Below are 24,507 nucleotides of genomic sequence, written 5' to 3'. Positions count from 1 at the left end.
AAGAATGATGAATTAATGAAAAGAAAATACATTGTATGCATGTACGAAGTTGTCAAAGACCTAATGAAAATGTATTTTCAAAAAATGCTTATCTTCCTTAGGTGATAGTAATGTATTTGTGCAAGCATTGCCACAAAAATTTGACCTGAGATTTCTACTTAATGCCGTAGGGGGGGAGAAATAGATTCTCAGTAAATAGCTATAAATTCACAGTGCAACCTAACAAAAATATAACTTAAGGAAATTAGACAATGCAATAATGTGTATAGCAAAACACTGGGGCCTAAGCAGACCAGAAGGCCCCTGGTGAGGCTGAGTATTGTCATAATGGTAAGTCTCAGCTGCAGTGACAGGCTTACAGTCTCAGGGTTTCTCTACCTCCCACACAGCTGCAAACCTCGGATTTTTCTATCAACAATTTGTTACGACAAGGTAATGGAAGGGCAGAGGTCACACTGGGTTATTAGAATGACAGAAAGAAAACTATTTGAAAATAGGGTTTTACCAAAACAAGTGAAATATATTTTTTAGTATTACTATCCAGGATAGCTATACAATTGTGGAAGGTAGTAAGTGGGAGACTCTGAAATACATTCTGAAGAATGTTCATCTTAAAAACAGGAAATAGGGGACTGGAGAGACAGTACAGTGGTTAAGAGGATACACTGCTTGTACTAGTACCCATGTCAGGCAGCTCACAACTTCCTGTGACTCCAACTCCAGGGGATCCCAACCTCATTTCCCCTTTAGATTTTAAAAAATACTTATTTTTATTTTAGGTGTATGAGTGTCTTTCCCTGCATATAGGTATGGGTACCACTGAAGAGGATCTACACTTACAGACTTGTGAGCAACCATTTGGATGCTGGGAACAGAATCTGGGTCCTCTGCAAGAACAAGTGCACTTAACTCCTGGGCTCTCTTTCTTTGCCCCACATTCTCTCTCTCTCTTTTTTTCCAATTAAAAATATGCATAGGACACACTGCCTGCATATTCGTCAGTGTCCACAGAGGACAGAAGGGGGCATCTGATTCCGTGACTCAAGTTATAGGCACTTAGGGGATGCTGCATGTGTGCTGGGAATTAGAGCCACTGAGTCATCTCTCCAGCCCCATATCTTCTTTTTATACCACAGCGTTCATACAGTTAGTGCTGCCCATCTATGTGTGAGTATGGGGCCATCCACTGGAGCATGGGCAACCTGCCCTTAAAGAGAACTGATTCTTCCTCACCTAGTATAGCCATTAACTGTCAAGAGCTCCTCAGCTAAGGGTGGGGGCCTTGTGAGTCTCTCTCCTACTCATGCTGGAATGGTGACTGACTTGATCTTGCACAGGCAACAACTACTGTGACTTTGAGTTCAATGGTCATGTCTAGAAGATACTATTTTGCAGTAGTCTCCCAACCACTGGTGCTTACAGTCTTTGCACCTCTTCTTCTGAAATATTCTCTGACTCTTGGGGATAGGGGGTATGTGATAGATATTCCGTTTATGTTAGCCAGTATTCTTATCTGTCAACTCTAAATATGTTGCTCAAATTACTCAAAGGGGGTCACGTGAATGAGTCAGGAAAACATACCACAGCCATCACGTAGACTCAGGCCCCGTTTCCTAGTAACAGTTCACACCAGTGATTGTCAGGAAAGGAGAGGCTGACAAAGCCCAGCAAAGAAAGCAGCAGTGCAGACACCCATGCTGGCCATCCGGTATCCGGCCACTTACAAGTGGAAACCCAGCTCTCATTTAAGACTTGACTAGTTAGTAGTATGGCACCCACTGCAGCCTGGAGCTCTGAGAGGCTCCAGGAACCTTTCTGAACCCGCCCCCCACTTACGAATAAAAGAGAACATTTGCTACGTTCATAGATATGCCCAGCCCCAGACAGAACAAGGAAGACAAGAGTGTTTCATCTGAGTTAATTTTCTCGCCTGAACTAGTTTTCAATAGAGACACCTTCAAGTAGTTGATGTGAGGTCTTTGGAGTTGGGATTGTACCGGAAATGAAATAAAAAACAATTCCATTTGGAGTTGAATCCACAACTCTATCAATCCCCTCTCCCCCCTTTCCTGCCCTGCAAAACAAAAGAAAAAAGAAAAAGGCATTAAGGTTGATGGCATCTCTGAACCTCTTGCACTAGAGAGAAGTATCAACAGAAATAGTAATTTGAGGTTAAAGACTTCAAGAAATTAAGAGAACGTTATACCTACTGTTTTTGTTTGTCTGTCTTCTTTTCAAGACTTTAAGGTTGCAGAAGTTCCTGTTCCTTCACAAAACAGGTCAAGATTCAGTATCCACAGACCGTTAAGTGATTTATTTATTACCAGTTTTCAGGTGTGATTAACAGTATTTAATAGCTATTAATCTTGGGGAAACAAGAGGATTGCTCAAAATCAACAAGATCTAAATTGCTACGTAGTATCTTTAAAAATGGAAACTGGAGACTTGGAGACTTCCCTAGCCCAGAGAGATGGTGCTGCTGTAAAGGACAGAGAGAACAAATTCATTACTTGCCACCAGAGGGCAACCTTGTTCTGCAGTGGAGAAGATGGTACAAGGTGCTCACATTTTAGTGTGGGTGATACATCTGATGCGTCATTATATGGCAAAAATTCTCCTTTCAGTTTGTCCCATGATGCAGAGAACTTTCATGGCCATGACAAACTGCCTATATTTCTCAGGGAGGTAAGAAAGTGTCTTGTTCCTGCTATTAGCCTGCTGTTCTTTATGCTGGAAGAATCTGCAGTACAAAGGAATTATCTACTGAGACTCAGGCTTAGGGTCCTGTTTCCATGAGGAACCAAGACAGCCAACCAGAGGATGGAAAATGGTCTCAAAGTACCCTTTCCATCAAGGGCAGGGAATCCAAATGCATTACATGCAGGTACGGATGCTAAACAACTTTCCATAAGGGTACTTCTCTCTGCTGTATTAGTCTCAGCAGCTCTTATCTCCCTGGCTTCTTTCTCCATAACATCATTAGTCTCTAAGTTAAGTTCATGTTCATTTCATAATCGGTAGTACTTTAAGACAAAATTCTTTTAATTATAGGTACCTGGCCTTCAGAATTTCCTTATGGCCACAAAAACAGATTAATACAATGACCCTTGAGTTCTCTAAATGTATGTGTCTTTCCTATTCTACTGTAGATGCTTATTTGTACATCAGATTAACAATGGGAGAAGGGAAGGAGATAAACAAAACCAAAAAGGTGGCCAATATGCATTTTATAGTTTGATCCCAATGTGGAAAATACGCAAATGAAGAACGGTTGTGAAGCAATAACACAGTGCAATAAGATGCAGCCATTAAAACAATATTCAGGAGAAGATGCCTGTGCTAGCGTTGTGTCGAAAAAAAAGTAGGTGTAGATTGGGGAGGTGGCTCAGTGGGGAAAGCAGCACCTGACATGAACCTCTGGCCTCCATGTGAGCCTGCATGTATGGGCAGGCACACCCCCAGACATGGGTGCACACCTATACACCCCATCCCCCCCCCCCCCCCCACCAATCAGTCAATCAACAAAAAAAAAAAGGAGGTGTGTGCATGGTACTATGTTTTGTTTTGTTTACACCCTCCTCTTCATTCATAACTAGCTCTAGGGATAGTTATGCTGAATTTACAACTCTAGTGTGTGCTTTTTGTATTTTCCATTTTCTATTATAAACATGAACTGTTTTATATTTATTAAAATATAATTAAAATCCAGCAAAGACTAAGTATAGGGTTGAGAAAGGAGAGAAAGGGAGTCTTTTGTTAGAAAAAGAACTCTGCTTTTCACATAAGATTATCCTCACCAAAAGGCATGCCAAAAGGGTTGTATTGTGCCTGGCTGCCTTATTGGGTTAATTAAAATTTGCCCTCCCAAGATTTTCCACTAGACCCCATGTACACACCCATGACAGATGCTAATGTTACACAAAAGGCATGCAGAGGCAGACCCAGAAAGCAACATTCTTGGACACGTTTACCTGGTAAGAGCAGACATCTGCTAAGGAAGTCCACTTCACACTAGTGGAGGATGTGCACAAGCCAAGCAGCAAGATTTTCTTAAAATCTTCTCTTCTAAACACAGATTTCTGTCCCCCACGACTGGCAAATCAGGAGGCTTGGAAGATACCAACAGACAGACATAAGCCTGTCTGGGAACCAGGCTCAGCTATAATTGTTGAGGCTTTGCCCCAGTGACCTACCTCCTCTAGCTAACCCTCACTTCCTAAACTGGCCCCAACCTCTCAAAACAGTACCACTATCTGGGGACCAAGTGTTCAAGCACATGAACCTGTTGGGGCATTCACATCCTAACAGCTGAAGAGCCTCTTCTCTATACCTGTATGCACAGGCACTACGTTTGTGATTGTTTAGCAGTTTCAATTCCACAGTTAAAAGACTGATAACATTTTTGTGGTTTTGTTTTATTGCTTGTTTTTTTTTTTTTTTTTTGAGACATGGTCTTGCTATATACACCAGGCTGTTATATACACAATTTTCCTACCTCAGCTTCCTGAGTCCTACGGTTAAAGGAATACATCACCATACCTGGATCAAGACTGATAATACTTTGAGTGGCATTTGTGTGCTGTATGTGTGTAGGCACATATGAGAGTATAGGGGTGCACATGCACATGTGCACATTCAGAAGCCAGATGTAGAGAATGGATGTCAGCCTCTACTGTTCTCTGCCTTAATTTTTGGCACAGGGAATCTCACTGAACCTGGAAGTTGTCATTTGGGGTAGACTGGCTGGCCAGTGGGCCTCTGGGATCTACCAGTCCCTCCCCTGCCTCAGCACAAGGTTTACAAGTGAGCACCCAAGACCTTCACAAGACCAGGAGACAGAGAAGGGGAGGGGAGGGGCCAGCCTGTGACCTCGGTAGGTCTTGCCTCTTAAATGTCCACTACCACACTGCTGCCAGCATCTGAGTCCTTGGGGGCACACTCAAACCGCTGTAGTCAGTATTCACTGCACCCAATTTTTACTTGGGTATTAGGTCCTTATGCTTACCTGACAGGCACTTTACCATCTGAGCCATCTCCCCAGCCCCAAGACTGAATATATCTGAAATGCAAAATAAAATAAAAAGGCAACAGCAGCAGTGAGCAGGGTTCCTCAATCTCAGTTCTGATACCAGAAGGCAGAGCCTTCTTTGTTGTAATTGGTTCCTATCAAGGGCCATGTGGAGCCTGTTCCTGAGAGTGGAGATTTTAGCTCCAACTCAAAGGGCTACAGCCAAAACAGGTGAGAAACCACTGTGTTCTTCTAGCTTGAATTTAACAACCCGTAGCCCATTGCCACAGTCTATATACACAAGCTGGTTGGCATTCAGCAAGTTCAAATGGCTTCAACATAGATTCCCTGGCCCACAAAACATAAACCGTTAGATGTTTGCAGACCACTATGGACTGAATACAACAGGTTTGAGTGTGCCCCCAAGGATTCAGATGCTGGGAGCAGTGTGGTAGTGGACATTTAAGAGGCAAGCCCTCTAGAGGTCATACACTGGCCCCTTCCCTCCTCTGTCTCCTGGTCTTGTGATGTAATCACTCTTGCAGACATTCTTACTAGTGCGATGTGAGGACCATGAGGTTAATACAGCTATAGGAGCCCTTGCATGAGCCAGACCTATGCTGATTGGACTTTAAGGTTTCAAAACTGTGAGCTAAACAAACTTTTGTATTTTAGTAAGTAGCCAGTCTCACACATTTCCTTTTAATATAGACTAAAATACAGACTAAAACAATGACCCCCTAATCTCTTAGTCTTTCCTAGTGGGGTTTTCCATTTCTACTATAGAAAACAACTGCTTCGGCTCATCCTGCCTGATGATGTTTACAGTGACATCTCTAAGTAAACATACTTCACAAACACACCCAACTACTTTAACAAGAGGTCCAAGAAAGCGCTATGAACAAAGAATGCTGATCACTACATACTCAGTGCAATACCCAATCAAAACGCTGAGGCAGAATGGTTCCCCTTTCCCATGTTTTCTTTGACTATTCAAAATACAGTTCGAATGTACCCAACATAGGGGGCTGGAGAGATAGCTCAGCAGTTAAGAGCACTGGCTGCTCTTTCAGGACTCAGGTTCAATTCCCAGCACCCACATGGCAGCTCACAATCTATAACTCTAGTTCCAGGGGACCTGATGTCCTCTTCTGGTAAGCTCCAGACACACACGTGTTATACAGACATACATGCAAGCAAAACATTACCACACATAATAAAACACAATTTTTTAAAGCTCCCAATATTGATGGACACAGTAGCCGCTTGCTTTAAAAAAGATGAATAATTCTCCACTATTCCAGATCTGGAAACTACCATATGGCCCAGAAACTCTACCCTGACATAAATACACCAAAGAAACAAAGCATGCCCACACAAACACTTTCATTCAAGTGTTTAGGACCTCATTTTCCAGAGCAGACAAAAGATGCCCATCAACTGATAAACAGGAAAGTAAATCCAAAAATGCCTGAAATATATGGATCTCATTTTAGTAAAAGTTAAACCCATTCTCACTAGTTCTGTTTTATCTTCTGAAAATAACATAGCAAGAATTTTCAAAGGTCTATTTAGTGCATGGGTGTGTGGGACGCACATGTGGATCTGTGCATGAGCACATGGAGGTCAGAGGTCAACCTCATATGGCGTTACAAACACAGCTGCCTCACACATGGCTTTTACATGGGTTCTGAATTCAGATCCTTATGCTTGCAAGGCAGGTACTTTACCAAGTGAGCCATTTTGTTGGCCCCTAAGTGTCCCAGTTCGCATTTAAAATTAGGAAAGCTTTGCGAGGTTTTAGAAATTTATCAGTTACTTAAAAAGATATTAAAAGTGAAGCTGAACATATAAAAATATGCAAACAAAACTCTAAAATCAAAATAACCTTTATTTATTTATTTATTTATTTATTTATTATTTATTTATTTATTTATTATTTATTTGCTAGGGGTGAAACCTGGGGCTTCATGCATGATAAGCAAATACTCTACAGCTGAGGTTCTCCCCTAACTCCAAGGTAAGAACTTCACTTTACAGCATCAATTTTATTTTGTATGTTCATTTAAAGTGATCAGGTGGCGCACACACCACTGTGTGCTGTCTGGGAAATTCTGGTCTGTGACTAGATTTATGCAGAGTAATCTGTATGACTCCCTACAAAATTTCCAAGGCAGCCAACAAGTCAATCTGCAGACAGATATAAATCATATTCACAAACTAATGAAGCAGAGAATTCACATGTGGGATCCAAATAAAAGCTATACTCCTGTGCCCCATTCTAATAAAAGTCACAGCTTACGTGTAGCCCATGATATTGACAAGAAAGACTGATTTTTGAAGGTGTTGTTTCCTCACAGTGACACTTGGAGAAGCTTATTTTAGCTCAGCCAAGCTCCAAAACTCTTAAGAGGGTCATAAAAGGTGAAAAGTAACCATGGAAGCCATAGTAAGTCCCTGATGTTCCTTCCTTCTTCCATCCTTCCCTCCCTCCCTCCTTCAATTTTAGCAGAAGATCTGTAACTTCTTCCTAAAATATAATTTGAAATCAAGTGCAGAGCTTTGTTGAATGAAGGCCCACTTCTCAAATGGATGGCAGGCACAAAATGGAGGGACCCCATGGAAGGAAGTGGCTTACCGTCACAGTGAGTGCATGTGTAGATCTCTGGAGCAGTGGGCCACCCAGCATCCGATCACAGACCTTGAGAGGTGCCCACAAAGACCAGGACTACCCTGTAGAGAAACAGAAAGACTTGCAAATAAATGTCATGAAAATCCATGAATCCATCCCTTTTCAACCTTACTTAGGAATCTCATCCTAAGTCATATTTTACACATTTTATTCATTCATCATTTTTGTCTTTACCTTTTGTATGAAGATACAGGTTCTAGATGCAAAGAATACAAAATGGAATAGGGATTAAAATAGCTGGCCAGGCATTATTATACATGTAGCAATTCTGACATGATAAAAAATCACTACTAACATAGATTCTGCTGGTGCTATCACTTAAAAATAATGTCCCAGGAGGCACTTTAGTCTTTAGGACTGTGCACACACTCAGGTAAAGACATGCATAACATTTAGAGTAAATCTAGCATGCTTATTAGTGTGTTGGCACATCTGCTCATATCGTATCTTTGGCTCCTCTAAAAGCAAAGGCATCACCAACTAGTACGTCTTTATTATTTTGTTTCCCTCGGTGCTAGGGGTAAAAAACCTAGAGCCTTGCAGGAGCCGGGCAAGAGTTTAATCATATTCCAGTACTGTGGGATATTCTTTATGTTAAGTGAGTTGCTCTGATTGGTTAATAAATAAAACACTGATTGGCCAGTAGCCAGGCAGGAAGTATAGGCAGGACAAGCAGAGAAGAGAATTCTGGGAGTGGAAGGCTGAGGCAGAGAGACACTGCCAGCCTCCGCCATGAGAAGTGAGATGTAAGGTACCGGTAAGCCACGAGTCACGTGGCAACTTATAGATTAATAGAAATGGGTTAATTTAAGATGGATGAACTAGATAACAAAAAGCCTGCTGTGGTCATACAGTTTATAAGAAATATAAGTTTCTGTGTGTTTACTTGGTTGGGTTTGAGCAGCTGTGAGCCTGGCGGGTGAGAGAGATTTGTCCTGACCATGAGCCAAGCAGGACTGGGAAAAACTATAACTACACCCCAGCTCCATTTCAACCTCACTAGTAGTGTTTTTATGAACTGCCACTTCAAAGGGTTCTTCCTGAATTTATTTCTCTATTTTTACCTACTTGTTTACTGATTCATTTAGTGTATGTGTGCACCTGAGGCACCCAGAAGACAACTTTCCAAAGTCAGTTCCCTCCTTCCACCATTTGTATCTCTGGGATCATACTGAGTGTAGTCAACAAACTTGATGCTGGGTACCTTTACCCTGTGAGCCATCTTGCAGGACCCTAAAATGATTTAGAAGAATCTAGGCTCCTAGTTCATGAAAATATCATCCTTTACATCATACCAAAAATTTCTTTAAGGGGCTGGAAAAATGGCTCTGTGGTTAAGAGCACTGTCTGCTCCTGCAGAGAACCCAGATTCAGTTCCCAAATCCCATATGGTGAGCTGGCTCATAATGGTAACTCCTGTTCCAGGAGATTCAATACTCTCTGGCCTCTATAGGCATGACGCATGAAATGTGGTGCACATACATACATGCAGAAATTCACATATACATATAAAATTGAAAAACTATTTTTATTTTTTATTTTTCAACAACTAAGAACATAAATCAGCTAACCAGCAGTTGCCTGACGAGATCTACTCCTAGCCTTGTAAAATTTCTTTAGTTACAAATGAATCCCGCTCCTGGAGTTCAAACTATCCAAAACCATAGGAAAACGCAAGAACCAAGGAAGTTCAATTCAGGCCTCTCAAATTCTTATTTGATCATCTTGAGCAACAGCTACAAGGTGCAGGTTTGCTGTAACTCCAAGCCACCAGTGAAGCTGTTAGGGAGGGTGCTGCTTATTACCCATTATAAACTGTTTTCAGGAAATTCAAGCAAATCAGCCCTACAGAGTTATGTTTATAGTTCTGCTGTTTAAAGGATGGAAATGAAAGAGATTTGACAGGCAAATTCACAGGCTTCCAAGTTTCATTCCAATATTAAAAAAGAAAGAAATCATAAGGATTTTAGAAAAAAAAATAAGACTCATAAAAATTTCACCTACAAAAATCTCTGCAAGGAAATTAAAAGACACCAAACCAGAATGAACTAGGCACAAAGAAATATGCTTGTAAAATAAAAACAAATTTTATTATTAAGAAAATGCAGTGGGAAAGGGGCTGGAGCAATGGCCCTGCAGTTAAAGAGTCCTCTGCTCACTTGCAGAGGACTGAGGCCAGTTCCCAGCACCCACAAGGCAGATTCAATTATCTGTGCCTCTATTTCCTGACAATATTGGCTTCCTCTGGTACTGCATATGCATGTGATACCTATACATGCATGCAGGCAAACACTCACATACATCAAACAAAGACAAGTATATCCTTTTAAAAAGGAAAAATGTGGTGGAAAAAGGACAAAACTCTTTGAAGAAAGCTGAAGGGGAAGCAATGACTACTCAGGGTAAGCTGTAAATTATGGGGTGGGGGATAAGCCTTATGATGAAATAGCTAAATGCTACAAAGTATCAAAATATAAGCAGCTGTCACCACAAAAAGCTCCAAATTGCCTGTAAATTAAAAGATTAAACCCTATCATAATTCAATAAGCAATTAATATACTAACAGTTCTTATTACAAGCTGTTCAAAGAAAACTTTAGAATTGAATTCCTATTTTCCTTGGTCCAAAACAGATGGTAACTCACAAATCAGAGTTTCAAAACTGAAGACTATCTTTTATATATGTTGTGAAACTCTGTAAGCCTAATTGATTTTATCATCTGTGTGTGATCAAAACACACACACACACACACACACACACACACACACACACAGGGGAATTATGACTTTGGTTAACTGCATTCTTCTGGTCACACAACCTGTCAAAAATAATTAGTTGATTGCTGAAAACAGTAAATTAAAATCCTTCTAACAGCTAGTTTAGACTGATTCTCCATGATTAGTACCATAAACAAAAGCATCATCAATAGTTGGTGTTCTCAGGGCTGGGGAGATGGCGCAGTGGTAAGGTGCTTGCTTTGCAAGCATGAGAACCTAAGTTCAGATCCCCAGAACCCATACAAAACCTGGGTATGGCCCTGAATATCTGCAACCTCAATGCTGTGGGGTAGGGACAAGCAGATCACTGGCCAGACAGTCTAACCAATCAGTGAGCTCCAGGTTCAGTACAAGTTTGCCTTGGTCATTGTGTTTTATTAGAGCAATAGAAAAATAACTAAGAAACTCAACCATATTTTTACTGTTCAGCTAATTCCCTAAGTTGGACACAGAATTCCTGGGGCATAAAGTATCCCCCAACCTTCCTCTCTCCACTGTATCCTGTATTTCCTTCTGTTATGTTATCCAAAACATTATTTTTATGTCTCCTGCTAACAGGAAGAATGCCATCCCATGTTGTTCTGTACTCTAGGTTGGATGCACAGTATGCACAGTAGGAGGGAGAGGGAGGGAGAAAGAGTGAGGGTGGATGGACCATATATGTCACTGAACATTGCAGTAGCTGATAACACACATGAACACAGTAATTACACACTCTCTCTGCCACATTTGTTTTCTTCCTTTCTGTCTTTATTGGAAAATGCCAAAAGGAAGTAAAATATTTTCACAAGGATACTAGACTTCAGAAAGATTTCTTTGGAATTCTTCCCGTATAGGTTGGAGTTCAGGGACTTGCACGTGCTAAGCAAGTGCTGTACCACAGAGAAGCATCTCTGCCCTGTTCTATTTTTCTTTGGGGACCGCATCTCATTGAATTAATGATGCAGAGTAGCCTTGAAAATGAGATCCTTCTGCTTCAGCCCCCTCAATGCTGTGGCTACAGGATTTTAAGTAGGTACTCCTTCTACTTCCCTGATGTGATATCTCAGCACACTAAGGTTCTATTTGAGTGTTCCTGAGCCAGCATTCACCTACTTTCCTACCCCCTACCTCTTCATACAGTTACTGTTTCACAGGCTTGAGAAGTCACACAGCATAGCTAAATGTCCAAACTCAGGAATGCCCTCTGTTAAGGCCCAGTCTGAAATTAAACAGGTAGGTTTCTTCATTCCCACTTTGTTCTAAACCTTGTTCATCACTTTATAGTGCTTCAGAAAAGCTCTGCACATTTGAAAAAATATTCTAAGACATTTCTAGTTGTTTGGTGTTTTGCCTGCATGTATGTCTGTGTGAAGATGTTGAATCCTGGAGTTATTATAGACAGTGGGTGTGGTGGGACTAGACATGAGTGCAGCAATTGTGGGCCAGTGCTGGGACCACAAATGAGTGCTACAAAGAGTACTTGGGATTACAAATCAGTGCTTGGATTACAAGTGAGCTTTGGGACCACAAGGACCATAGGCTACCACTGGGATTTCAGGTGAAGGTACTAGATGCACAGCGAGCTGAGATTAAAGACATGCATACTAATACGTAGCCCACCAGCAGCACAAACATTTTAGCACTTTCGCATGCATGTGTGTAAGCCAGAGGTTGACATCAGTCATTTGATTGCTCTGCACCTTATTTACTGAGGCAGTCCCTCACTGAACGGAGAGCTCACTTGTTGAACTAATCTCCATGGATGCCTCTGTCTCTTGCAGTGGGCTCTACTTAGGTTTTTCTGTAGGTTCTGGGGATCCAAAGCCTGGTCTTCATCCTTGTATAGCAAGTGGTTATTCCACTTGGCCATGTCTAATCACAAGGAACTATTAAACTGCATATAAGAAACTGTATTGAAATGATATCTAAAAGTGTGTTCCTCAAAGGCAGTCACTTTGGGGATTACATTCTTAGCCTATGAGAAGAGCATTAGCAATTTAAAGAGTCCTCTTTAAAAATGATGTCAAATTTAAAAATATTTTCCTCACAAGAGGAAATCCTGTCTTCGAGACTGATTTACCCCAATATGACAAGAACATGTTGAGTTCCCTATCATTAAATATACTCCAGCATCCTCAAGATTGTTGTTTTTAGTTGAAGTAAAATGAAATCACTTAACATAAAATTAACCATTTGAAAATGTGCACATTGGTGGTATTTAGTACAATGACATCTTAAGGAACCACCACCCACAAAAAACTTCTATCACACTAAAGGAAAACCTTCCATCTACTCACAATCATCTACCCCTCCTCTCGGAGTATGAACATTTTACATAAATACACATCACACAGTGACCATTTTTGTCTGGCTTCTCTTACTGACCATATTTCCAGAGCTCTTCCTTCCACAACAAGGATCTAACTGCATTCCTTTTTATAGCCATGCACCATGTTGTTAGTGTTAAGTGATTTTCCTTCCAGGGGCGATCAAGCAATGTTAAAAGAGACCAAGTGGAGGTGAGCTCCAGGACAGTGACAGAGAGAAATAAAAGCACACATGTGTGCACATATATGGTCCAGGTGGTCTCCAAAAGAATATAAAAAAAATCAATGTATAATTCCCAATGGGCTCTGGAAACCTGAAATCTATGACAGTATTTGACTGAAACAAAAGTATGCCAAGATGCTAATGACTTAAAAAATAAGTATAATAATAGTGCCAAGAAGTAGGCCAGGTCTCCATGAACCCTTATCCACTGGGAATTAAAATCAGGCCACCACCCTCAATTTTCTTTTTACTCATGAAACTATGACAATGAGCATAGGAAGGTGAAAACTGACAATATCTGAATTATTTCCTCAGATCACCTTCATTTAATTTATTTCTTTGTTTTATTTTTTAACTTTTATTTATTTGTTTGTTTTGTTTTTTTGAAACAGGGTTTCTCTGTGTAGCTTTGGAGCCTATTCTGGAACTCACTCTGTAGAACAGGCTGGCCTCGAACTCACAGAGCTCTGCCTGCCTCTGCCTCCTGGGTACTGGGATTAAAGGCGTGTGCTACCATGCCCAGCTTATTTCTTTATTTTAAATTGCCATGGAATATCCCGCCTTTAGACCACAGCTTCTTAAACTGTAGGTACGATGTCATGTAACCAAATGGAGGGCTTACCAAAAAACAATTGGCAATAGTTCAAGGTTTCTGAAAGCACAACGAAGAATCAATTTAAAGAATACAAGGGGCTCCCAGCAGGGCTCACCCATGCTGCATATGTGTAACCTCACTTCAGTCTTGGTTCTGAACATACAACACATGTACTGCACATATCCTCACCATACTCTGAGAATTGAGACTCGTTATATGTTATCATCTACAGTGCTTTCCTCAGGTATACAGACTTCTGCTCTTATAGAAACTGCATGGCTTAATTATAAAATGCAAACACATTTTACTACTCCATTGCTCAACATGCTAGTATCAAGTTAGTATATTTTTGGATGTCTGATCTTAAAATTTGATGCCTGAGTTGCTGAATTGAGTTTCTCCCCTCTTCCTTGTTTTCATATGTGCTGTACATGTGTATACGCATATTTGACATGTGTGTGTGGAGCCTCAAGGTGGATGCTAGGAATCATCCTTGATTTCTCCTCCACCTTACTGATTGAGGTAGGGTCTCAATCAAGTCACTGATTCGGCTAGTCTTGCTAACCAGCTTGCTCTGGGAAATCCCAGGTCCCTATCTTTCCAGGATGGAATTATTACAGGTGGGGATCCAAACTCAAGTCCTCACACTTGGCCAGGCAAGTGCTTTGAACACTGAGCCATCTCCCAAGATCTGACATCAGGTTCATTAAAATAATAATAATAATGGCAAAAATAATAGTGGAACTTTGGCTCAGGATTAGGACAGAATGTCCAAAACTTTTTGAAATGGCCATAAATATTTTGTGCTATGTATTTATACAAAGTGGCATTCTTGGCAATGAAGATTATAAATTCAAAATATTGATCAACTTTGAAAACCAATGAGAGGCTCTACATCCTACCACATCATCACTTAATTCTTTATGTAAAAATAAGCACATCCAAATTGTTGAATCCAAGATTGCAAAAAGCACAGGGACAAATAGCCAATCGAATGGAAGCACATGAATTATGAACCAAAGGCTGTGGAGCCCCCAGCTGGATCAGGCCCTCTGGATAAGTGAGACAACTGAATAGCTTGATCTGCTTGGGAGGCATCCAGGCTGTGGGACCAGGATCTGTCCTTAGTGCATGGGCTGGCTGTTTGAAACCTTGGGCTTACACAGGGACACTTTGCTCAGTCTGGAAGGAGGGGACTGGACCTGCCTGTACTGAATCCACCAGGTTTAAATGAATCCCCAGGGGTGCCTTGATCCTGGAGGACATGGGAATGGAGGGGAGGGGCTGGGGGGAAGGCAGGCGTGGGGGCGGGAGGGGGGAGGACAGGGGAACCCATGGCTGATGTATAAAATTTAAAACCCATAATAATAAAGAAAAAAATAAGCACATCCATCTCATTAGTATGCAAATCTGCATTCATGTTAATGATAAAGGACCAAAGAACTTTTCTGGAATAAATTTTTTATGATTTACCATCAGTAATGTTTTATATTTCCTAGATATGCAGAATTGTGTACAAATTACTTAGGCAAAAGCTTCATGAGGAAAAATCAAACAAAAGCAGCCTTGATTTCAACACGGTATTTTGTCATTGTTGTACATAAATGCCCTCTGTTTATATGCATTCCTGAAGATGCAATATACAAGGAATCCCTTCCTTTTTAAAATTAGATTTATAGTGTTTATGTATGGTACTGCCTTTCTTAACAATAACTAATTTTGTATACAAATTCTGAGGACCTAAACTTAATATCCTTTAAAAACTGAGCCTATCTATATAGCATAAACACAATAGACAGCTATAAATTTAAAGCAAGGATCATTGGAGAAAAATTTAATTTAAAAATAGTATAGGAAAAATAATAAAAAATTACCGTTCCATGTCTACAGGCTGAATTGGAGTCGGAGTTCTCTGGGGGGCAGGGATAATATTTCAGTTATGTTATCTGCAGGTGGCATTCTTGGCTTATGACATCAATTTTCCCTTAACATGTGGAAGGAACACTCTACAGAATGTGACAGGGTCTGAGCAATGTTTCACATATATTTAAGATAGAGAAAATGCTCTGATATACAGAAGATGACAAAGATGATGGCTATAAACACTAGAACCCCCCCACACACACACACAGAGAGAGAGAGAGAGAGAGAGAGAGAGAGAGAGAGAGAGAGAGAATACAGCTAATCAAAGGGCAGAATTGTAAAAATCAAATCTGTCATAAAAGTATACAGAAATGATAAGGAATAGGGATAAACAAATACAGAAAAGTAGTAGAAATACAAAGTGAAAGTATTAAGTGGTGTGTTAAAATAATAAAACTGGGTGATAATAAGCCAGATCCCACTTATGTCGTCTATATCAAACACGCTATGCGTGCATGTGTATTCTACTAGTAAATGTATAAGGTAATGATATATGTCATGCTTACTGTCATGACCATATCACTGAGAATCTTTATATGTTAATTACCCACATTCACATATATTTTTATATCAATAAATTCACACACATTCATATTAATATATGTTGTAGTTAGTGTTAATTCTTAGCTTGATAAGTTTTGGAGTCACCTGGGAGGCAAGCCTCCAGGCATACCTGTGAGAGATTATTTGGCCTCTGGGCATGCCAGTAATGAATTATGTTGACTAGGTTAATTGAAGTAGGGAAGATCTGTTATGAAAGTGGTAATGGACTGTATAAAAAAGAAGAACACGAACTGATCTCTCAGTTTCCTGGTTGTAGACGCCAAGTAATCAACTGACCCATGTTTCTGTGCCTTTGATTTCCTTATCATGATGGACTGTAGCTTTTAACTATGAGCCAGAAAAAGCCTTTACACCTTCAAGTTGCTTTTTAAAAACTGTTTATTATTATGTGTGGACTGTTTTGCCTCTTACATGTATGTCTGTGTATCACAAGCATATCTGGTGCCCTTGGATGTGAGAAGAGGGCGTCAGATTCCCTAAATATGGAGTTATAGACATGAGTCATCATGCGGTTGCTGGGACTTGAACCTGGGTCCTCTGGAAGAGAAGTAGTGCTCTTAACTGCAGAGCCATCTCTCTGGCACTTCCCTCAAGTTGTTTTTTGTCGGAGTATTTTACCACAGCAACAGCAAAAGAGATTAATAGTAATACTAGCTCTGAATACACATATTATACTCAATTTATCATCCTGTGTTTTGTGACTTTTTTTTATTTCCTTCCAGAGTCCAGAGAAAGTACTTTAAAAATAATGACAATAAGGACTAGGAAGATGACTTGGTGGATATAGAGCTTGCCTTACAAGCATGAGAACTGAAGCTCAGATCCCCAGAACCCATATTACAGTGAGACAGAAGGACCCCTAGAATCTTACAGGCCAGCTAGCCTAGAGGATGAAGCAAGAGACAATCTCAAACAAGGTGGAAGATGAAGATGCACACCTGAGGTTACCCATCCTGGCATGGGTGGACACATGTGTGTGTACGCGCGCGCGCGCGCGCACACGCGCGCACACACACACACACACACACACACACACACACACACACACATCAAAGATAACATAAAAGAGGAAATGTAACCTGGATATGGTGGTGCATGGCTGTTATCCCAAGACCTATGAAGGTGAGATGGGAGGATCAAGAGCTTGGGACCAGTCTTGGCTATATGGCAAGATTATCTCTTTTTTAGAAATTGAGGGCCTGGCTTGATGGCTCATCTACAATCCAAGCACTTTGGAGGTCACAGCAGATGCATCTCTGAGTTCATGAGCAGCCTGATGTACACAGTAAGTTCCAGGACAGCAAAGACTACACAGTAAGACAATGTCACAAACCATTTAAGGATGCTATAGAGTTCTGCCTATATCTAGTATGGTTGGTAGTGAATACTCCATCATATAAGGTCAGAACTCTACTGCAAGAAGACTGAAAAATGACCTGGCCACTAGGCTCCTTAAGCAATACAGTGTATCATACACTGGGGCATTTGAGAGATTTACTTTCCTCAATTTCAAGGGGGTAATTCAGGTATCCACCAACACTGCTGGTGATGATACTAGCAGAGATGAGAGAGCTGGGTAGCAGAAATCACATAACTGCCACCATGTACCTCTATTTTGAGTGCTGTTCTCATTTCTCTTAATCAAAGAAAACATTGATGGTTTACATCTTTTAAGTTATGCTCCTCAGCTAGGCATTTTAATAGTCATTGGTTTACATTATGGACATCTAAGAACAAAGAAGCACACAGGAAGTCTGTAACATAATCAATGTACATCTCATTAGGCTATTATGGATGCTATGACTATACTATCAGGGCAAGTATTGTACTCTAAGTGGGAGCAGAGCCAGTAAGAAGCAAATGGACAGATGAGGACATGTTCGAAGACATCTTTACCCACAAAGACAAACTGTGGCTAAGTGATCCTACAGCCAATAGTTTCCTAACCTCTACCATGAAGCAGTATCACCATGGCCTGGTTAACTGCTGCACTGCAAAAACAAGGAAAAGTCAAAATAGATAATCTACAGCTGTTACCAGGGTGAACACAGACATGGCACACTGTGTCTACAAAGGCTGTGGACATCACTCCAGGTAAACACAGGTCTGCTTTCTGTCACTGAGGAATTTATCAGTGAAGAGGGGAGGAACATGAGAGGGGCCATGGTCCGGGATTCTGATCCCTGGGATCTGCACCTTAGGAATATCAAACTATGTTTTGATGAGGCTCGGAGGACCCAATAAGCCTTGAAGAAACTTCCAAGCTACTCTGAAGACAAATACTTTTTAATTACTAACATAAACAATCAGACCTTCTGCAAAAACTGATCCCTCAGTGCCCTTTCTTACTGTCTGGTGTTGCTAACTGGAGTGGACTCAGTGTGTGGAAAACACTAGAGCAGTAAAAAGCACGATATCCTCCACCCCCACAAACACACGCAGTATGGCTCTCCCAGACACATCAGTGACATAGTTGCCGGTCTCTTTGTATATTGCCTTTGTTGTGAATGAAGAACAGGGGTACCAGCTTACTCTCAGAAGAGGCAGATACAAAGGAGATGGTTTACAGTGTGAGACCACTGGGACAACAAGCACTTCACACAAAGCAAGAAGAAACCTGTCACTTAAATAAAAGCCATGTTCATCATGTTTCATGAAGCAACTGACATATATCTCATGAGGTGCTAGGTATTACAGATGCTATATTGTAAGTACTGTACACTAATGATATAGGCCACGTGAGATAATGGAACCAAGCTAAAGGTATTTGCCACACAAGCCCAACAACCTGAGTTCAATCTCCAGGAGCTACTTTGGAAGAAGAGAACTGACTCCTGTAAGTTGTTTTCTGACCTCCATTTCCATACTGTGGCACATCCATGCCCACATTCACACATCAAACACTTGTGTTTACTGTCTCTCCCACCTCTCCTGTCCTCTCCCCCACCTCTCCCTTCTCTCCTAACAATAATAAAAAGCTTTAATTAAAAAGAAATAAACTCTAGAAGAGAAGCAGGGCCAAGTACAACATAAGGTACACAAGGTAAGTTTTGCTCTCATTTGAAAGACCCAAAGAAGCTCAAAACAGGGATAAAAATATTTCTAAATGCCTGCCCATTTAATGTCCTTCTCAGGAGGGGAGCAGAGTTCCCATATCCTATCATCACTGCTGATCCTTTTAGGATTACTAATCTGGGTATGGGGTACTAAAGCCAACACAAATACAAAAAAAATTCATTGGAAAAGGATCAATAACATGCCAAGTACGATGTACTACAAGATACTCAGAAGCAGAGACACATCTCATGTTAAGACTTACAGAAAAATCTGACCCTCCAGAATCATATCCAGAGAAACCTGATGATAGGTCACTGACATGGCATTCCATTATACCACATGGCCTGTGCCAAATGCTTTAAATAACTCAAAAGAGATAAGGAAGGCCAAGGAGATGGTTTAGCAGGTCAAAGCACTAGTCCTGCAGAGCCTGGCCACCCAAGTTCCATCCCCAGAACCCATGTAAGATACCAGATGTGGAGGTACACAATTGTAAAATCAGAGCTGCTCCTGGCAAGAGGCAAAGAGAAAAGAGAAGAAATCACGTCATTGGCTCAAAGGTCAGACAGCCCAGAATACCAAGCACGGCAGAAATAGGAAAGAGAGAGACTCTGCCTCAAACAAGGTGAAGGCTGCCAAAGACTATCCTCTCACCCCCACACACACCATGACACAAGTGTGCAAGCATGCACCCATAAACAAACAAAATAAAGAAGATTCTGACTTCTCATTTTCTTGGTGCAATCAAACTATTGGCTACATCTCTTGCTCATCTCAATCACGCCCTCCTTAGGCACAGCAGCTGTCTGTTTTTTCCTGTCTCTGAATTCCAATGTGGCCTTATTTCTTGGAAGTTACACCCCATATCCCTAGGAGGACACTGTCTCCCTAGCCATGTAAACTAGCAAATTCTCTCAAGAGGAGCTTATTTCCCAGAGGAAGCTGTCATTAGATGAGCTGCAGAATTCCTCATGAAGGCTGGTATCTTATAGGACATAATCAGTGCTGATGAATGGGCAAAGGGCTCTCAACTTTTACTACAGGAAGTTATATGCTGCAATGCAGGTAAAGCCACACATGCAGTAAGGACACAATGAGGAGAACTGAACATAAATCACCACAATGTTGTGTAATTTCCTTTTATGTGAATCTGCGTGGTATATAAATGTTTGCATGTTCACCATGAATGCAGGCACACATGCATGTGGCAGTCAGAGGCTGACATCAAGAACCTTCCCAAATAATCTCCCCAGGGTCTCTCTATTGAACCCAGACCCCACCCCCATTCAGTTAAGTTTACCTTGCACCTGAGAACCCCTGTCCCCCCTGTCCAAGCAACAGAACTACTGAGAGGCTGCAACACCACAACTTTTAAGGTATACATAAACTGACCACATACGGGGATGAATTTGTCCTCTGTGTAACATAATTATAACAGGTTTGTTTTTTTTTTTTTTTAAGAAGCAAGTGGGTTTTAGCAAGGCAAAAAGAACCCAATAGAAAAAAATGCTAGCAGATTTTGCTTCTGGAAGAGAATATTAAAATCTTTACTAACTCTCAAATTGAATTTGTGTGTGTCTTGCCAATCTGACTACATAAATGACACTCGGAACAGTTCTCCAGGCTGGTTTCCCAGATGATTTCATCTGTCCACCTTTCTCTTTTTTACTCCACTCCTCTTTCCCAAGCAAAGGAGTTTTTCATACAAATAAAATTTCCAAATGCAGTTTCAGAAAAGAGAAAGCACGTGCCCCATTTCCTATAAAAACTAAATTCCAAATGCGCTGGCTATTTTTGCAACTTTATTTTCCTTTGAGCCTGTCAAAATTCATCTAAAGTCCTAAGATGGTGATTTAAATAAAACAATATGCTAAATGTAAGCTATATAGATACAGGTATGATGGTTGGAGTTGTTGTTTCTGACAAGAAATCAAACACACAGTGTGATCCTCAAGTGGCATTTGGAAAGCTGGGGAGATGGCTAGTGGGTAAAGCCCTGGTCACAAAGATCTGAATTTGGATCCACAAGTCCCATGGAAAGCTAGCTGCAGCATATGTCTATAATCCCAGCACATTACAGAGACATGGGAAGAAAAGACAGCAGATCACAGGCCAACTAGCCTGGACTATGGAGCAGCCAACAAGAGACTGTCTCAAAAAAACGTGGAAGGCAATGACAGACCAAGGCTGTCTTCTGACCTCGAGATGCATACCATGGCAGGCATATACCTGCACACAAATATACACACAAAACAGACATTACACACATAAAATGGAAAACTAATAAAAATAATAAAAAAATTTAATAAAAATAAATTGGCATTTTGAAGATATCATTCACAAAGGGAATATGTGCTCTTTCCAATATTCCAGTGTGAAAACCACCTTAGAGCTCTCAGGAGGACATTTATACAATATTACAGAATTATTATGGGTTAATTTAAAAAAGAAAAAGACAGTACCTCTTTGTTGGATACAAATCTTGTTCCCAAATTGAGCATGAACAAAGGGACAGACTTTTTAAAGACTTCCCAAGTTGGGCACCTTCATGATTTTGAGACATACCTCTAATTCAGTAGGAATACATAGCTGCTTAACAGAAATGTGAGGAAGCAAAGTTGTGAAATCCCAAGCACAAAAAAAAAGGGATACATCTGAAATAAGCAAAACTCAAAAAATACCTATCCTCTTGGGGTCTTAAACAACTACAATTACTTCTTGCAGATGGACATATCTGTTGCAGTCAACAGATATGTGAGTGTTTAACTTGGGTTAGCCAGTTAACTCTCTCTGCCCCCCACATCTTTCATTTCTATTCTAAGACAAGGCCTCAAACTGGTTATGCAGTCTGATATATCCTGGAACTATGGATTTGCCTGCCTTGTCCTCCTGAGTGCTGAGATTATAGGCATCTGGCTCAAATTTATTCTTAGAGGATAGAGCAAAAACAGCCCGAGGCTATGCTGCCTCTGCTATCACCTCTCTATTCTGTTGTTGAATCAAATAGTCACATTCAATATAAAAATCAATGTGTATAGCCAAGTTCCAGTAAGACTTCAACCATGAACAAAAAACTCTGAGTTTCAGAGAAACTGTATGTATGCTGACATATAGGCCATAGTGGGGTAAGTCTGTATTAGATAGATAACATGACATGTGGTTACATTAGAGTGCTATTTAAAAATGAACCTTTAGTCTAAGTCAGCTCAAGTAACAAACACATCCATATTTACTTCTACAGTGTTAATAACAGCCAAGATATGAAATTGACCAGGTATATGTCTTAGTTAGAGTTTGTATTGCTTGATAAAGCACCATGACCAAAGCATCTTGGGGATGAAAGGGTTCATTTCAACTTACAACTCCCAGGTTCAATCTGTCACTGAGGTAAGTGGGCAGGAATTCAAAGCAGGAACCTGAAGGCAGAAGCTATGGTGGAGCGTGGCTTGCTGGTTTGCTCATTGTTTTCTCAGATGACCCAGGACCTGCCCTGCAGTTGCACTACCCACAGTGGACTGGACCAATGCATATCAAATCATTAATCAAGAAAATGCCCCCACAGACTTGCCTACAAAGCCAATCTTATGGAGGAATTTTCTCAATTAGGATTCCCCCTTCCCAGGTATGTCTAGGTTTGTGCTAAGTTGACAAAAATCAATCAGGACAGTATCTATCAACAGATGGATGGGCAAAGAAAATGCATGTGTGTGTTTGTGTGTGTGTGAGAAAGGGGGAGGGTGGATGGATAGACAGATAGACAGACAGACAGATAGGATGGCAAGGGAGGGAGGAAGAGAGAGAGAGACAGAGACGGGGTGGGGGCATTCTATTCAAGGATAAAGAATGAATTCTACCATTTGCTAGAAAATAGATGGAACAAGAGATCATTCTGTTAAGAAACAAGCCAGATTCAGACAAATGTTGTATTTGTTTTCACATATGGGGTGGAGATAAGTAAGGGATTAACAGTGTAGAATCATTCATTGTAAACTATTATGCAGCAGTGCTACATTCAGAATTTAGTGTACACTTTTAATGTGTATGTCAGGGACATGAGAATTGGTCAATATCATGTTAGGCTTCTAGATTAAAGATGATGCAACTTGGAGGTGTTACCATTTCAGAGATATGGAAGCCCAGTTCCAAATAAGGTTCTTTCAGCTGTAGATGTTTGTGAGTGGGCCTCTAGAGATGCCACATTTCTCTTTTTAATCTAGTAATGGTTGTATGTGAAGCTGGTAATGTGTAGGCTCTTTGTAAATCTGTATTGAGTCCATGAATGAAACTGTGACTCTTTGCATCAAACCTTGGCATCTTAACTCTAACTGCTGAGAAGCTCATGGTTCAGTAGTATGTATACACAAATTTCAAATTGTGCTCCCCCAATCCCTCAAAGTGCTTTTTAGACAGATCTCCACAACCTGTTCCTGCCCTAGCCCATCAGTACCTGTTTTACAGTGAAAGTGGTCTTTTGTGTCATTCTGGGATGGTTAGGGTGGATATGTGATGAAGCTAATCATTCAGGATTTAAGTACTCTAGTGTTGGGTTCTTTCCTTTCTTTTTAGAGTTATCTCTGCCCCCACTTGTCTTTTTTACCAGAGTATGAACTAGCTTCCAGGATCCACAGCTCCAAGCAAGGCCGAGTCTACATGATCTGTAATCACAGAGAGACAATAATAGGGATGCAAATTGGACTTCTGTTATAGTCTCAGCACTTTTGGCAGTTTAATGGGTACATTTTAGAGTCTTCCATTTTGTGTGGAATTAAAACCTCTCCTTCTAATGCTGCAATGAACACCACAACATAAAACATTGAAACATAAAAAAAGAATGGACATTCTGGGTCGGAATAGTTAAAATTACTTACAAAGCTCTCTTAAAGGCAAATTTATGCTGAAAGATTTAGCAAGAATTAAAGGGTTAAGGCTGGGCAAGGCAACCCAGTATGAGGACTAGGTTCCTAGAAACCAGCCAATGCCTTAGGGACAGGCCCAGCTTCCACCACTATGAGTCTTACAAGTTACACAACTGTCACACATATGCAGAGGGCCTAGGTCATGGTCGGGATGTAAAATAAATGAATAAATTTAAGCTAATAAAAAAGAATTAAAGGGTTAAATTATTTTTAATGTTTTTGATTGAAATAGAATTATAGCAATTCCCTACTTCCCTCCCTCTAGTCCCACCCAGTTATTGTCCCTTGAACACCCCCACTATCAATATGATAGCCTTTTTCTGTTACATGCATACATATATGTTGTGTGTACACACAAACACATAATTCTTTTTTTTTGTCCAGTGCCAAATAGTCAGCCCTGAAAGCATACATACAAGTAATAATATATGGAATGATCAGGT

General features: G+C 40.6%; 1 protein-coding gene across 14 annotated transcripts in view; it reads right to left on the bottom strand.

Annotated features, from left to right (window-relative positions):
• LOC118573676 (F-box-like/WD repeat-containing protein TBL1X) overlaps nucleotides 1-24,507 on the bottom strand; it is a 158,938-nt gene that overhangs the window by 24,992 nt on the left and 109,439 nt on the right. For 8 of the 14 annotated variants that reach the window (XM_036173967.1, XM_036173970.1, XM_036173962.1 and 5 more), the window contains 3 exons: nucleotides 7,647-7,741; nucleotides 3,972-4,108; nucleotides 2,211-2,266 (listed from right to left, as the gene is read on the bottom strand). In XM_036173967.1, the coding sequence (XP_036029860.1) occupies nucleotides 2,211-2,266; nucleotides 3,972-3,988 (73 nt within the window). In that variant the 5' untranslated portion in view covers nucleotides 3,989-4,108; nucleotides 7,647-7,741. Of the gene's footprint in view, nucleotides 1-2,206; nucleotides 2,267-3,971; nucleotides 4,109-5,005; nucleotides 5,038-7,646; nucleotides 7,742-23,745; nucleotides 23,804-24,507 lie in introns of those variants that run through there. The other 6 variants (XM_036173963.1, XM_036173973.1, XM_036173972.1 and 3 more) reach the window with 6 other exon arrangements.

This window comes from Onychomys torridus, chromosome X (assembly GCF_903995425.1).
Source record: "Onychomys torridus chromosome X, mOncTor1.1, whole genome shotgun sequence".
NCBI lineage: Eukaryota > Metazoa > Chordata > Mammalia > Rodentia > Cricetidae > Onychomys > Onychomys torridus.
The sequence above is the reverse complement of the archived record's forward strand: the minus strand, read 5'-3'. Positions and strand labels throughout refer to the sequence as shown.